The sequence below is a fragment of the Lactuca serriola genome, chromosome 7, assembly GCF_051521515.1.
Source record: "Lactuca serriola cultivar US96UC23 chromosome 7, Lser_US96UC23_V15, whole genome shotgun sequence".
Classification (NCBI taxonomy): Eukaryota; Viridiplantae; Streptophyta; class Magnoliopsida; order Asterales; family Asteraceae; genus Lactuca; species Lactuca serriola.
This window is the reverse complement of record NC_136414.1, coordinates 124,408,391-124,422,682: the sequence shown is the minus strand read 5'-3', so window position 1 is coordinate 124,422,682 and position 14,292 is coordinate 124,408,391. Positions and strand designations below refer to the sequence as shown.

The 14,292-nt window shown below is 35.5% G+C and overlaps 2 protein-coding genes across 3 annotated transcripts; one reads left to right on the top strand and one right to left on the bottom strand.

The window, feature by feature from the left end:
* Positions 1–3,855: 3,855 nt before the first annotated feature.
* On the top strand, positions 3,856–5,176 carry LOC145063212 (sm-like protein LSM3B). Its single transcript, XM_079010804.1, has 3 exons — positions 3,856–4,104; positions 4,598–4,693; positions 4,878–5,176. Exons 1-3 carry the CDS (start codon positions 3,988–3,990, stop codon positions 4,956–4,958), a joined length of 294 nt encoding a protein of 97 aa, XP_078866930.1. The 5' UTR covers positions 3,856–3,987; the 3' UTR covers positions 4,959–5,176.
* A 567-nt stretch (positions 5,177–5,743) lies between these two features.
* LOC145063211 (exocyst complex component SEC5A-like) lies at positions 5,744–12,703 on the bottom strand. 2 transcript variants are annotated; one of them, XM_079010803.1, is made up of 21 exons: positions 12,088–12,702; positions 10,869–11,023; positions 10,693–10,781; positions 10,376–10,570; positions 9,947–10,074; positions 9,697–9,855; positions 9,465–9,569; positions 9,323–9,397; positions 9,081–9,218; positions 8,820–8,999; positions 8,626–8,739; positions 8,413–8,539; positions 8,114–8,324; positions 7,850–7,965; positions 7,525–7,762; positions 7,331–7,424; positions 7,147–7,224; positions 7,008–7,064; positions 6,796–6,945; positions 6,397–6,606; positions 5,744–6,130 (listed from the first exon to the last, which is right to left on the bottom strand). In XM_079010803.1, exons 1-21 carry the CDS (start codon positions 12,472–12,474, stop codon positions 5,921–5,923), a joined length of 3,216 nt encoding a protein of 1,071 aa, XP_078866929.1. In that variant the 5' UTR covers positions 12,475–12,702; the 3' UTR covers positions 5,744–5,920. The 2 variants fall into 2 exon arrangements, with proteins under 2 accessions (XP_078866929.1, XP_078866928.1); XM_079010802.1 differs by having other exon boundaries at positions 8,820–9,218; positions 12,088–12,703.
* Between the last annotated feature and the right edge of the window lie 1,589 nt (positions 12,704–14,292).

The following is a 14,292-nucleotide window of genomic DNA, read 5'->3' as shown; positions in this document are numbered from 1 at the left end:
GTGATCCTGAGAAACACCCGAAACACATAACACACAACACGGTAAGCACGAAGCTTAGTGAGTTCCCCAAAATACCACAAATACACATTAGCCACTCGAGGCTATAACTCTGTAAGACCCCCCGGTCAATGTGTCTCAGTGGGACCCTCCAGTCCCACAACTCTAATGGACCCTCCGGTCCTAACTCTGTGGACCCTCCGGTCCTAACTCTATAAGCTCATAATAAATACACAACATAATTCACATAGACATAATGTAGGATATCGCAGTACTCTAATAAACACATAAGATCAATATATACACATATTACCATAACAACATAAGTCACAAAGACAGTATGCACAATAACATATAACACATAATAAACAAATAAGACCTTCCGGTCGATAGTGTACTAAGACCCTTCGGTCTATATGTACTGAAACCCTCTGGTCAATAATATACTAAGACCCTCCAGTCACACACAAATTATAACACAGATAAGTATAGTGAGAAGACTCACCTCGGGTGGCGAACAGATCCTATAAATGCTACTGCTACACTCCGGCTTCTATCGCTAAGCCAAACCCACAAATAACCCCATTGGGATCTAAGACCAACCTTCACATTATTAGGTCTAAACATGGTCCACCAACCTCGTCCATATATGACTCGAGTCCATTAGGCCCACCATGGCCCAATTTTCCAAATTGGGCCTAAACCCTTATATGGGCCTCACCCTAAACCCCATCTAAATATTCTAGTCCACATGACTGCTCTTGGATGGCCCATTAATGGCCCAAATACTAAAACCCAATAGGAAGGCCCAATCACAAGGCCCAAGTAAAAATTATGGTTTTCACATAAAATGACGATTATGGTTAAGTATTTCTCACTTAACCCATTAAGGTCTTAACCCATTAAGTCCACTATTCCACTAATAGATCATATAATAAAATTGTCATGGGTTTTATCTTCAGTCCACTAGTCCAAACGCGGGTCCCAATAGGCCCAAATCAGCAAACCCAAAATTAGGGCTTTCTAAACCCTAATAAGGGTTTCTAGCCCAATAGTCATCCAACAAGCCCAGATCAAGCATTTGGGCCGGTTAGGGTTCACTGTGCCAAGCACCACCCACTACCATCCCAGGTAGTGGTGGTCATTGGCTGCTCATGGCGGCGGCCACCACCTCGCAGTGGTGGTGGTGGTTTTTCCCTTAATTCCTCCACCAAAAATGCTAACACAAGACTCATTTCACAAGGCATACTCATACTCATCACAACAAATACCCACAACCACCACCATATGGCGGTTAGTGGTGGTGACGTGACGGCAGGAGGCGGCAGCCACCACCTCGTGGTGGTGGCAATGGATTTTCAGCCAGATAGACATTCATCCCATGCCTCAAATACCTAAAGCAACCCCCACACACTAGCATGCGCCCAAACAGCCAACTCTTAGGCAACAGGAATCGCCGGAAAATCACAAACAACAACCCTTATCACCACCGATGGCGGCAGTGGCGATTATGGCATCACACCCACGAAATAACGAGACAAGAAGGGGAAGGAAGCATTGCAGGTGACTTACAGAGCGTCGCTGATGGCTCATGACTCTCCCACGACAGCACAGTGGCGAACACGACTTCTTTTTTTTTTCCGATCTCAGCGGTTCTCCGACTGCCACGATGTCTCCGGCGTTAAGGTTTTGTTCTCGGCGGCGAAATGGATGCCGATGGAGGGTGATGGTTGATTACGACAAGGGCGGCGGCTGGAGGTGCTACAAGTCGATAACTGATGGCGGCGGCCGATCTCATAATGGTTTAGGGTTACATTATCCAACGGGAGGGAAGGAAAAGGAGGATACAGTGTTAACCCGTGTCCAATTCAAACTATGCTGCCAAATATACGCTTTTGGTCCCTCCCCATAGCTTCTCTTTCAATTTAAATCCAATAAATACCATACAGCCCTCCACTTTGAGATATTTTTGCAAGGCAGATCCGAAAATTACCATTTAACCCCCATGATCTCAATTTAACACATTCAGTCCCTCCTTCTCACAATTCCCTTCATAATAAGCCCAAATAATTACCAAACATACCTTGAGTTCTAAAATCTTTACAAGATAAATCCTAAAATTACACTTTAGTCCTCGAAGGTCCAAATTATATTATTTGGCTCCCCGAAACCGACACCCCGCTAATTATTATTATTGTAGGTCACTATTCATATTAACTCTTATCTATTTATTTATTTATTTAATATTCAGGATGTTACAAGAATCATTGATTTACACAGTCAATCCTCATATATTTAATTAGTCTCTTTTGATCACAAAATTAATTCCAAATTAATTATTGATCAATACTAATTAAATAATATGATTTCATATTAATATATTATACTTGTAATATATTAATAATAAATCACAAATAACTTTATTCTCAAAAGTCTATCCTATCAAATTGCATTGGTGAAGGCAACCCAAAAGGGCCATGCTACAATCGGGTCAAGTACATCCCAATTATAGTTATGGGCTTAGACACCAAATCCAATACTTGACCCGATAGTAGCATGGTCCTTTTGAGTTGCCTTCACCAGAGCAATTTGATAGGATGAACTTTTGAGAGAAAGGTTATTTTTGATTTATTAATATATTATAAGTATAATATATTGATTGAGAAATCATATTATTTAATTAATATTGATCAAGAATTAATTTGGAATTAATTTAGTAATCAAAAGAGACCGATTAAATATACAGGGAATGATTACATAAATCAATGATTCTTATAGTGTGGGTCAATGATCCATGGTTGATTAGGATGGGCTAAACCAATATGATAGTCCATGGAGGATTAACCCATGAAGCCTAAGAAATATGAAGGGTCATGGTGCATTAGGGTTTGTATGGATGAAACCCTAACCTTTGTAACAATATACATGCAACCCCTAGCCCTAAAATCGGTTGCCCATTCATTCTAAGAGAGTGATAACCGATTTTGAGCTAACTAGCCTACTCTCTCAAGCCTCCTCTTGCATTTGGTGTTTGTGACACATTAGAGACATCACACTTGAGGTGCTAAAGCTTTCTAAGACCAAGAACCACAAACTACATCAAGAGGTATTCACCTAACTAGGTTTTATGTTGTATATCCTCTATTGTATGCTAGTTAGGGTGTATGCTTTGGAAAATTGAAATTGCATGTATAATTAAAGAAAACATAGATCCAAAGCATCTAGGGTTGCATGTGCATCATAGGAGTGTTATAGTGCTTAAAATCCAACATATACTACATAGATCCCTCGGTACGCTATCATTGTCTTCCACTAGAAACTAACACTCGAAAAAAATCAGTATACATACTCATTCTTTTAGATTACGAAAACTATCAAAGAACAATGTATGTGGACGAATTGATGGAAGAGACACAAATACCCTATTTTAACCACTCCGGAACGAAACTCTGGAATGGTCGTACATTCTAGAGTACATTCCAGAATACACTTTTCAATCCTGAAAGTATGGGTGTCGGATTCCGGCCCCAAATCCTACCTACCACCACCAACTCTGGAAATTAACATAAATACTCTCGAATATCATATTCCCAAAAACATAGTCCATAATCCATTTTGTCGGTCCGAAAAATACGATTATCAAATTCCGGACCCAATATCTTCCAACCATCTCCAACTCCAAAATGAATGTAACTACTTTGAAATACGATAAAAAAAATTATAAGGTGGTTAAAATATTTGTTTATATGAGTTAGATTAGTTAATTTCTCTATTTTTTTTTATTAAATGATAAATTTATTATTATTTTTTTTGAAGTAAAAGTTCGTTTGCGCTAGGTGAGACCAAATTACAAAAAGTCGTATCGCTGTTTGAACTCACCATAGCAGCTGGAATTTGGAAACGAAAGGGAAAGTAGGTTTATCATAAAACCTTGGCAACACACCCCAAAAACCTAATAAGCGACAACAGTTCCACCCACAGGTATCGAGAATGGCGAGCGAAGAGGAAAGCGCAGTTAAGGAGCCTCTGGATCTGATTAGGCTCAGTCTTGATGAGCGTATCTACGTCAAGCTTCGTTCTGATCGCGAACTCCGTGGCAAGCTCCATGTATGCCTCTTTCACTTACACTCCAATTTAATTTTTGCTTCAATCTAATATCTTCCATCTCTGAGCGGATTGGCTTACACTCAAAGTTAATTAGGGTTTTGAACTTTACACTTAGCAGTATTAGAATACTTTCGATTAATCTTTCTTCTGTTATTCCGATTTGAACAGTTTAATTGTCTACCGAGGAAATTCCTCATAGTTGCTTTTGAACCCTAATTTCCCAATTATCCTAATTGCTTGTCGAGGATATTGTGAAAATACAAAATTTCTTGTCTTGTTGTATAAGATAGAAATAAGGCCTAATTCTGCTGTTTGACATGGGGGTTTGGTCCTCTTAGACTTGTCAAATTCAGCAGTGATTTTGTATTTTGTGCCTGTTTATTTGCATTTTCATTTTTGTATTTTTGTATGTAGATGTAGCACTTTCTTCCTTGTTTTAGTTTTTGCTATCTAGAGAGCTTTTTGAATGGTTTGTTTATTCTTCGACTTTTAGGCTTACGATCAGCATTTGAACATGATTCTTGGTGATGTTGAAGAGATTGTTACAACTGTTGAAATTGATGATGAAACATATGAAGAGATTGTCCGGGTATGTTGTGAATTTTTTTTTATTTACTTTGAAAAACTCTACCCAAATATAGCAACTTGATAGAATTTTCAAAATGCAATGTCTTAATACGAAAAAAAAAGCAGAAAGATTTTTCGGATTGAAAGGAAAATATGATGATGATATGATAAAGCAGTTAATAAAAGTATGTTGCTATTTCTTGCAGAGCACAAGGCGGACTGTTCCGTTTCTTTTTGTTAGAGGAGATGGTGTGATATTGGTGTCTCCTCCACTAAGAACTGCTTGAGGTCCTCTCTACAAATGGTGTCACATATATTTGGTCCTGTGATATCTCTCATTAGATTTGGGGACATTTGAAAGTTTTTACATTGTAATGTAATTGATGGTGGTTTTTGTGGATGGAAAGAGAATCAACAAACTTTCATTTGTGTTGCTTTAAGGGATGCAAGAAATAGCATTGTACTTTTATTTATTTTTTATTATATTTTGAAAAATCTTATCAAATTATGGCATTAAAATTTGCTTTTTATTTGGATAATATTGCATTAACAACTTTGTAATAGGTAAAAAAAATGCTAATTATAATTGTGGTGTCTATTTCATTGAATGTTGTGTTTCTCATGAATTTATTGATTGAAAAAAGTTTGAATATACTTGTCACATTAAAATGCTCACATAATCATAAGAAATCTTTTATTTTGCTATTATAAATTTCCTTGTTCTCCTGTTCTATCTCAATCATCTATGTTTATCATTTAAATATGAATGATATAATTGTTGAATTAAGAAGCAGATTGTCAAAAGAAAAAAAAAAATCAAAAACAACCTAAAGCTATCCATGTCGCCTTTAACGATTCTTCCCATTAGCCTAAATCCAAAAACAAACCGTAAGATATCTGTTTTTAGCCACTAAAAATAAATTCTATTCAGAATTTGTGTTTTTATTTTATTTTATTATTTTTGTTTTTCTTTTTGGCTTTTTGTTGCAATACTAAAAAACAAAAACGTATACATGTTAAAATATTAAAACAACATAGTATATACTAAAACCACTCAAAAAAATAGGAGAAATAATATCAAAATCAAAAACATAATATATAATTTGGTATGTACAACAGAAATACCTCAAACCGATTAAAAATTACAAAGCAACACAAAGTTTAAAGAATATGCTAATTATTCTAACATCTACACAAACATACAATCATGTTTTCGATGTATATATATATTATAAAAAAAATCCAAACCTCATCTCCTTTTTTGCCTTGAAAAACTAGGAGACCCGTAAACCCTGCTTGGTGAAGAGTCTACTGGGCCTCTAAACGAACCATAACCTGGTTTGGGCACTACAACCGGACCAGATTCCAATGGAAGCGACTCACCAAAACATGCTGTGTTGATCTCAGTCCTTTTTAGCTCTAATTGCAGTAGCTCACTGCTACATTGTTGGGCAAGTGCCTAACAACATCAACACAAAAACATAAATCAAATTTACGAAAAACATCCTCCTCCTTTTGTTTTGTTTTATTACACAGAACAAAATGCACTGTGTTTTGTGTGCATTTACAATTTTTTGTCCCACCCAAGAAGATGGAATGGAACAAGTGTGCAAAAGACGAAAATGCCCTTCAGGCTGGCGTTCATTATTACACAGGACAAGGCTGTGTCTGATTACGAGGGAGGGTATTTTTGTCTTTTGCATAGAGAATGAGAGAGTCTCTTACGATTAGCTCATCTGGAGACACGGTCCCTTGTCTATCATCTGCAATCATATCATCACTTCCACGTGTTACACGGCGACGATGCTTTGGAGTATCATTGGGTTCGGAGGAACTTTCGGTGGCTTTTTCCAATAATACCCCTTGTAGTGATTTCAGAGATTCACTTGCATCCGGACTCAAATACTGATTTAATATCGTCTCAAAGTATTCAAGCTGCATGCATAACCCATGTCAATTGTCAATATGGATTTTTATAAAAGAAGGAAATACATCCTATTTCTATTACTGCATTGTCATGTTTTTCTTATTAGGATGTGAGAATAGCTTTCTACTTAAATGGCATTGCTGTAATTCTGTAGGATTTTTGTAAGAAGAAAAGAATCATATAATCATAAAATTTACCTCAAGCATAAGCTGGCAGAACCCATTTGCATCCAATGTTCTTACATCTGTGTCTTTATGTTCATGAAAAAGGCTAAGTAATGTGTCGATTAAGCCTTCAATCAGAATCCTAAGTATCTTGTCAAGCAAAGGCTTACAACCAGCAGAAACCTGCAATCAAGTTTTAGGGTTTAGGGTTTAGAGTTTAGGGTTTTAGGGTTTAGGGAAAATACCTCTGCATGTACAGCTACAAGAGTGTGGAGTAACTCAACAGAAGCATCCCGTACACCCTGCAAAGTAAAGTTATAAATGTAACATAAGCATAATACTTGGGGACTAAACATGTAAATATAATATAATTCAAGTCCTCACTTTCACTGCAGGTGCTCCACCCCACTGTACTCCAGCATCCAACAAATAGTTGACAGCAGCTGTTCTAACATGATTTGCCTGAGACAAAAAAAAAAAAAATGGTTTAGTTCCTTACAGCTTAAAGATGATTATACTTAAATAAAATCTATTAATTATTTAATTTAAAGACTGATTTGTTGTATACCTTTGCAATTGTATACTGTGAAAGGACTTTTTCTTCCAGCCCAGAGAAAGACCTAACCAAATCTCCCACATCATTGTCATCATCATCTTTCTCCCTGAAATATAATTAATTCACCACATAATCATCAAACCTATTTTGGAAAACTTGCAATTAAATATATGACTTATGAGACCACATCAAACAATTAAACATACCTGGATTGCATCCAGATATGTTTGTATTTATCATGCATTTCACGAGAAAGATCATCTTTGCAAAATCCTAGGTTACTCAACACCATCAGCAGCTTTTGATGTGGATGTGTAATACTTCCAGGAAGAGGATCAGATGAACTTTCTTCCACATCATCAACATGATGCCCATTTTGAAAAGATGAATTTTCTTTATTTAATATATTTTGACCAATCTCGCTTCCAATTTGCTCCAAGTAACCTAATAATTTGCATCATATGGTATGGATCCATTATAAGTTAACAGAAAAAATAGAAATAAAAAAGACAGAAATACCCCTCTCCATACCAGCAAAATCAAGCAAACAGTTCAAGAATGAAAGCCTAACGGATTCTTGAGTTTCTTGAAACAGGATAAAAGCATCTTCTGACTTTCTTGCTTCACTCCCTAAAGACTGCATCATCCTGCAATAATAGCATTTGATTTTAATCTCTTACTTTTATAGAATTTGCTGTTTATTTGTCCATTAATATTATAGCATCTTACTTTTATTCTTTCTACTATAGAATACTACTTTTTTTTTTTTTTTTTTTTAATATTTCTTAAACTTACATATCTATCTGATCCATTGCTGTGACCATAACTGAACGGAATGCTAGAGGCAAGTGAGAAATTGTGTATAAAGATTTATTTCTCTCAAGAACAGAAACTGGAATCCATGATTCATTTTTTGATATTTCTTCAGTTGAAGCTCTCATCCATGAACTAAGCCTCTGTATGTAAGTTTTTGTAATCTCATACTCAAGTGTCCTCAGAGCTGCAACTGTTACCATTATAAAAAAAAAAATTGAAATTTATACTAAGATCAACATAAAACTTATTCAGAGGGGCAAAAAGGTCAAAACACATACCTGCAACAGATGGTGCTGCTTCTTTTGCTTCAAAAGCTTCACAGGCTTTAGATATATCTATTATTGCATCACTCATAAACGGGCGAAGAATATTCGACTCTTCAAGATCAAGAAACGTGTTGTGAACCTGAAGAATTTTGGTTTAGTTCATTTAATGTTTACTGTTAGAAAGATTTTATAAAAAAAAAAAAGATTTAACAAAAGAAAATCTACCTTGGATTCATATGCAGATAAGGTATTCTGTATCATTCCAGACACTTCATCAAGAGAATGACTTGAATATTTTTCATCTCCTGTCTTTTCCTCAGTTTTATTGACTTTGGAAGACTGTAAAAGAGAAAAAAATAAATCAGCATAAACATGAAAAATGAAAAACCGAATTTAAAAAAAAAAATGAAAATAGTTACCTTTGCGAATTTCCCATTTGAAACAGAAATGGCAACTTTCCAGAAGGCTGGAATATGATGAATAATTACAGCAGTTAATCTTCTTATGTACCTTCCTCTAAGAGCATCAAGTTCTTCAGCACCTGAATCTCTTTGTTGTGAATTTAAATCATTCACAAAATCGGTAGACATAACATCACCCTGTTTGTAGTAGATAAGAAATATACTTTTAACACATAGAAAATATATTATATATCCACAAAATAAATAAATTTTGCTCACAGTTTCATTTAATTCAATCTGGATTTTCCTCCATTTTTCATCAGACAGTGCTTTCTCGCGTAGCTCATTTTGTAAATTCTCTATCCTTGTTTCATGATCATAAGTGCACTTTTCAAGCAAACCTCGGATCCTATGATTCTGATATATAATAAAAAAACAAACAAACAAAATACAGTTTTTATAAATATGCATATGTAATATGTATTGAGTATCTCTGTATGTGTATGTGTATGTATGCTTACCTGTACATTCAGATAATGGCGTACAGGATCTGACTCAGGTTCCAGCTCCAATAAAAGCCTCACAACATTTTCAAGCTACAAAAAAAAATTAAAATTTTAAATTTAAATTTAAAAGAAGTCTAGAATTGACCATTGACCTTACATTTGTTAGATCAATCTGTGGATTTTCCATAGACCGATAAAGCATGCTTTTGAACTCGTTCATCACTTTTTCAACTTCCTCAAGAACACGTTTCAATATTCCAACCTGTAAAATAATTAAAAAATAATAATGAAGAATACAAATACATACATACATATATATATATATATATATATATATATATATATTCAATAAATAATTTAGAAAAAGATGTTGAGTTTAGTTAGTGTACATGAGAAGGGAGAACAATTGACTTTGCTTTTCTGTATTCTCTGACTGCCAGGTCATATTCTCCTTTATTAATATTACCACGTATTGCACTTGGTAAATTAAATAAAGTGCGAAATCTCTGAAGCATTCCTTGAACTGACCTAATCTTTTCTGCTTGAGCCTAAAGTTAAATTTTTTTTTTAAAAAAAAAAATTAATAAAAAGAATTCCCAATTTAACGGATTTTAAAAATTCACATCCAAAATATTAAACCTGTCTTTCAAGTAAGGGTGCAAAAGCACGATTAGCCACTGAAGTGACTCCTTGAATAGAACCATATAAATGAGATGTTCCACAACCTTCCGGATCTTCTTCTATTCTTCTCAATTTTGACTCAATATCTGTAGAATATGTATATATGATTCTATATAATACAAGAAATAACAATGTTTTGTATACTAAAGTATTCTGTTACAGGATTGTATTTGTACTTTCAGTGTCTTTTTTATTATTAATGCATCCTATTTTGTAGTTTCAGTTTTTTCTTATTATACTTTGAGAAATCTATTTGGATAAAATTGCTATAATAGGATATTATACTATGAATTCATCTACCTAATTAGAGCAATGAAAATTGTATTGTATTTTCACAGTAGAATGCTGCAATAGGAATAAATGAAAGTATGGTTGATGATAAGTTACCATCAATTGTTGTTTTACAAGAGACAAAGCAATCGAAATTTTCTTTGACCAATTGTTTTCTCTGTTGAGTTCTTCCTTTAAGATCAGTTTTCAATGCCAAAGCACCAGCCTCCAAGTCTGCTGCAGCTGTATCTTGGTGGACCCGACATAGGAATAATTTTGGATCAAAACTTTCAGAGTAATACATCAATTTATCTGTGTGTATTGTATTCAATCATATTTGTTAGTATAATATAAAACTATAAAAGGTTATATAAAACTAACTTTTGAATCCATAACTGCAGAAAGAAAAAAGGAAAGAAAAATCAAAAATTTACCTCGAACATCAGCATCTACTTTGTCAGACTTGGATGGAGAACTTGCTGTATATTCATTAACCAACCTCAATGTTCTGTTGTCTATAACCCTGCCATAAAAAAAAATTAACATAATATCGTGAAGTTTGTTTTTTTTGGGAATGTAAGGGTAAAATGGTCATTTAGAGAGTCATTACCCAAGTCCAAGAGGATCTACAAATTCCATGCCACGGGAGAAAGAGTGTAAATTATTGAGGCCTTTTATAGCAACTGATGGTTTCTTCTCAAACTTTTGAGTTGTTGTTGGAGGTGGTGTTCTTGTCTCCCTCATGTCACGAACCCTTCTGCCAAGCTGTCACAAACCATGTAAACTTCAGAAAATTTAATTATTGTTTAAAAAAGAAATAAATATTAAATACTCAAAGTAAATAAACATTAAATATTAAACCAACAGAGGTGCATTATAATTGTATGATACAAGTTGTTTCACATAATTCAGCTTTTAACATTATGTTACATATTTTTTATCCAAATAAGTTTATTGAAAAGGCTGAAAATAAATGCACTCATTGCGTAAATTAATTGATCATGATAAATCTTATGGATTAGCTCATGATCCTCCTCAAAGTAAATAATCAGTTGATGTCTACTTGCACCACTATCTGTTTCATTTTAATCCCTTTGATTATGAATAATGCATTTGTGTTTTCAAACACAATGTATTGAATTTTAAAAAATATCAAAAATTTAATATCGAATATAAAGTATATAACACATATGCATATGGGGTGACCAAAAGCAACCTAAATATAGTAACAAACAAAAACGGTTATATTACGAACGTGAAAATTAACTTATATATAATCGAGAACAAAAAAATGACACTGAAACAAACATAATTGTCTAAATATACTTAACATGCATTATTTTATGATACATAAGTTTTACAACAAGATCATATTTCATCATTTAGTGGAAAATACCCAAGGCACGCCTCCAGGGAATACCCATAACAAATTAACAACTACTTCATCTATCCACAATTAATTGTTTTTTAAAGACTGCATATACCAAAAAGCTTGTAGCTTTTTGCAATAGAAAAGAACTTGCAATTGCTCCCTGAACTTAACTAGATCAGGGTCATAAGCATTCCAACCCTTTATAGTTCGAGATCCTGAAACTTAGCATGATTGTCTATAGAAGTTGCACTCCAATGTGAGAAATCAAGGGTGCTTTTAACATTCTTTAGACATATACCCTAATGCTTAACTATATAATAGCATGATGCTAACTTGAATACATCGTAAAAACAGAAATGATGCCACCACAATTGAAATGATTAATGATAACTTGGAAATCACATGAAAGATCAAATTGATGCATACATACATCCTAGATTTTTAGAATCATACATACCTCTGCTTCATCTACTCGCTTCCAAGCATCGGGTTCTTCCCCGACCCAAAGTTTATCATCATCCTTCACACCACCTCTACCTGCACCCTTGGCCCGATTCCTCGACCCGACCTTCTGATCAGTAACCGAATCTTCATCGCCTGAAGAAATACTAAGCATCTCCACTTCCGATTCATCATCGTCCTCTGTGGCGTTCCGACGATGTTGTGGTTTTGTGGTGGTCACTGGATTAGGGTTTTTAGCAGACCTGTGATTTGACGGCGGTTGAACAAAATTGACTACAGGTTTTGAGGATCGAGACTGAGATGGTCTTGAGTAGTTGACATCTCTCTGAGATTGCTCTTTCAAAGCCATCTGTAACAGCTCGTCATCATCACTGTCGCTCATTTTGGGAACTTAGTATCTCGATTTGAAGTTTGAACTGCTGCGAATTCAGCTAGATTGAATTAAAAAAAGTTGGGTGATTTAACAATATCTAGCAGGCACGAACAAAGAAGAAGATATGGATCTCAGTTTGTTGCTCTTCTCGGAAAACCAGGGTGTGACCTTTACAGGATAGACTTCGTCTCTAGTCAGAGCTGTTTCAAAGAAGTTGATTTTTGCCCACATTATTGAAAGAAAATACCATCGCACCCTCCCTATTTTACATAAGTTCAATTTTCCTTGTACATGAAAATTACTTATATTTGGTTTTTTCTTTTTTCTTTTTTATAAATCTATAAAAAAATATTTTTTTTATAAAAGGCAAATAGATTATAGAATAAAAGGAACACGACACCAAGGAGCTAAATCGCTTCCAAAGTTACAAGGAAATGGAAAGAGAAACACGATACAAGAGCATGTCAAATAAAAGTTTTAAGTGTTCAAGACTTGTAGAGCCCTAAAGTTCTTCGAGAAGAAGGATTAGTAGACGATGGATCGCTGACATGATAAATGCCCCACGGACAAGCTTCTGCCCAAAGGGTCTAAGGTAGAATTTGCATATTGCCTTCTGATGGAGCTCGCGATTGGTGGGAGGAGGTTAGACACTTTAGGAGTTAGGCAGTGGCAACCATGACCTGGGATGATTGTGTGGTGAGATTCATAGTAGAGTTTGCACCAGCTATTGAGGTGCAACAGTTGGCGAGGGAGTTACAGGACCTTCACTAGACTACAGAGACTATGGTGGAGATCACGCCAAATTCGGGAGAGAGCTTTGTTGGTTCCACGGTATGTTGCGGACGATGAGATGAAGAAGTATCATGATATTCAGTGGGATGACATTCGGGAGTTTGTGAGCATATCCAACTACAAGACTTTGGATGACGTGATTGCCAGAGCCCGGGAAATGGAGACTTATTTGGAGCTTTTGAAGAAGCGGAAGCCAGTTCAAACATAGACAACAGAGGGCTCAACGAAGAAGCCCAAGACATTTGACGATCTAGAGGCCAGCAAGGTCGGTGCCGTTGCGGCAAGTGCAGGTGTAACGTCCCAAAAATATGATCCAAAAATTTCATTTTAATTTAAATAAAATGGTATTCCAAAAACATTATTCATACAACCCAAGTGAAAATAAGTATATCAAACATCATAATAATCAGAGTGATATCTCAAAAGCGGAATCCATGTGGTGTATGCGATGCAATCAACCTGAGCTCTTCCCCTTGGAACCAGAAGTACCTGAAACATAAACTGAAAACCATAAGCACAAAGCTTAGTGAGCTCCCTAAGATACCGCATACCAAACATATAACACATAACGGGCCTCGCCCAAAGAGTATAACGGGCCCCAACCTAACTCGCATAATGGCCCCGCCTAACTTGCATAACGGGCCCCGCCCAATGAGTATAACGGACCTCACCCTAACTCGCATAACGGGCCCCGCCCACATACAATTCATACTGCATAACAAGTAATAGCATACAGTTTAATCGTCGGGCCCCGCCCAGTAAGCATACAAGCACATACACATACTAATGTCACACAGACACTAAGTATTCTAACATAACAGATCATGGGTCGGCATTGGTGCCTTCAACCCACTATACATGGTGAGGAAACTCACCTCGACTACTGAATCTCACTAAAAAAATCTTTGGTTGCTGGTGCAACGAATCCTCGAGCTAAACAATACCAAAACAACACCCAATTAACATTTGGGTTCCAATCCATAACCATAAATCCATAATTAGGGTAAAAAGACCATTTTACCCTTAACCTAGCTT

Excerpts from the sequence above, each read along its gene's own strand:
- LOC145063211 (XM_079010802.1), bottom strand. The coding sequence starts at position 12,474 with ATGAGCGACAGTGATGATGACGAGCTGTTACAGATGGCTTTGAAAGAG. Across the intron at positions 9,219-9,322 it reads GCCATTATCTGAATGTACAG|AATCATAGGATCCGAGGTTT; the intron begins GTAAGCATACAT and ends ATTATATATCAG. Across the intron at positions 7,225-7,330 it reads CACAGTATACAATTGCAAAG|GCAAATCATGTTAGAACAGC; the intron begins GTATACAACAAA and ends TTTTTGTCTCAG.
- LOC145063212 (XM_079010804.1), top strand. The coding sequence starts at position 3,988 with ATGGCGAGCGAAGAGGAAAGCGCAGTTAAGGAGCCTCTGGATCTGATT. Across the intron at positions 4,105-4,597 it reads AACTCCGTGGCAAGCTCCAT|GCTTACGATCAGCATTTGAA; the intron begins GTATGCCTCTTT and ends TTCGACTTTTAG. Across the intron at positions 4,694-4,877 it reads CATATGAAGAGATTGTCCGG|AGCACAAGGCGGACTGTTCC; the intron begins GTATGTTGTGAA and ends TATTTCTTGCAG.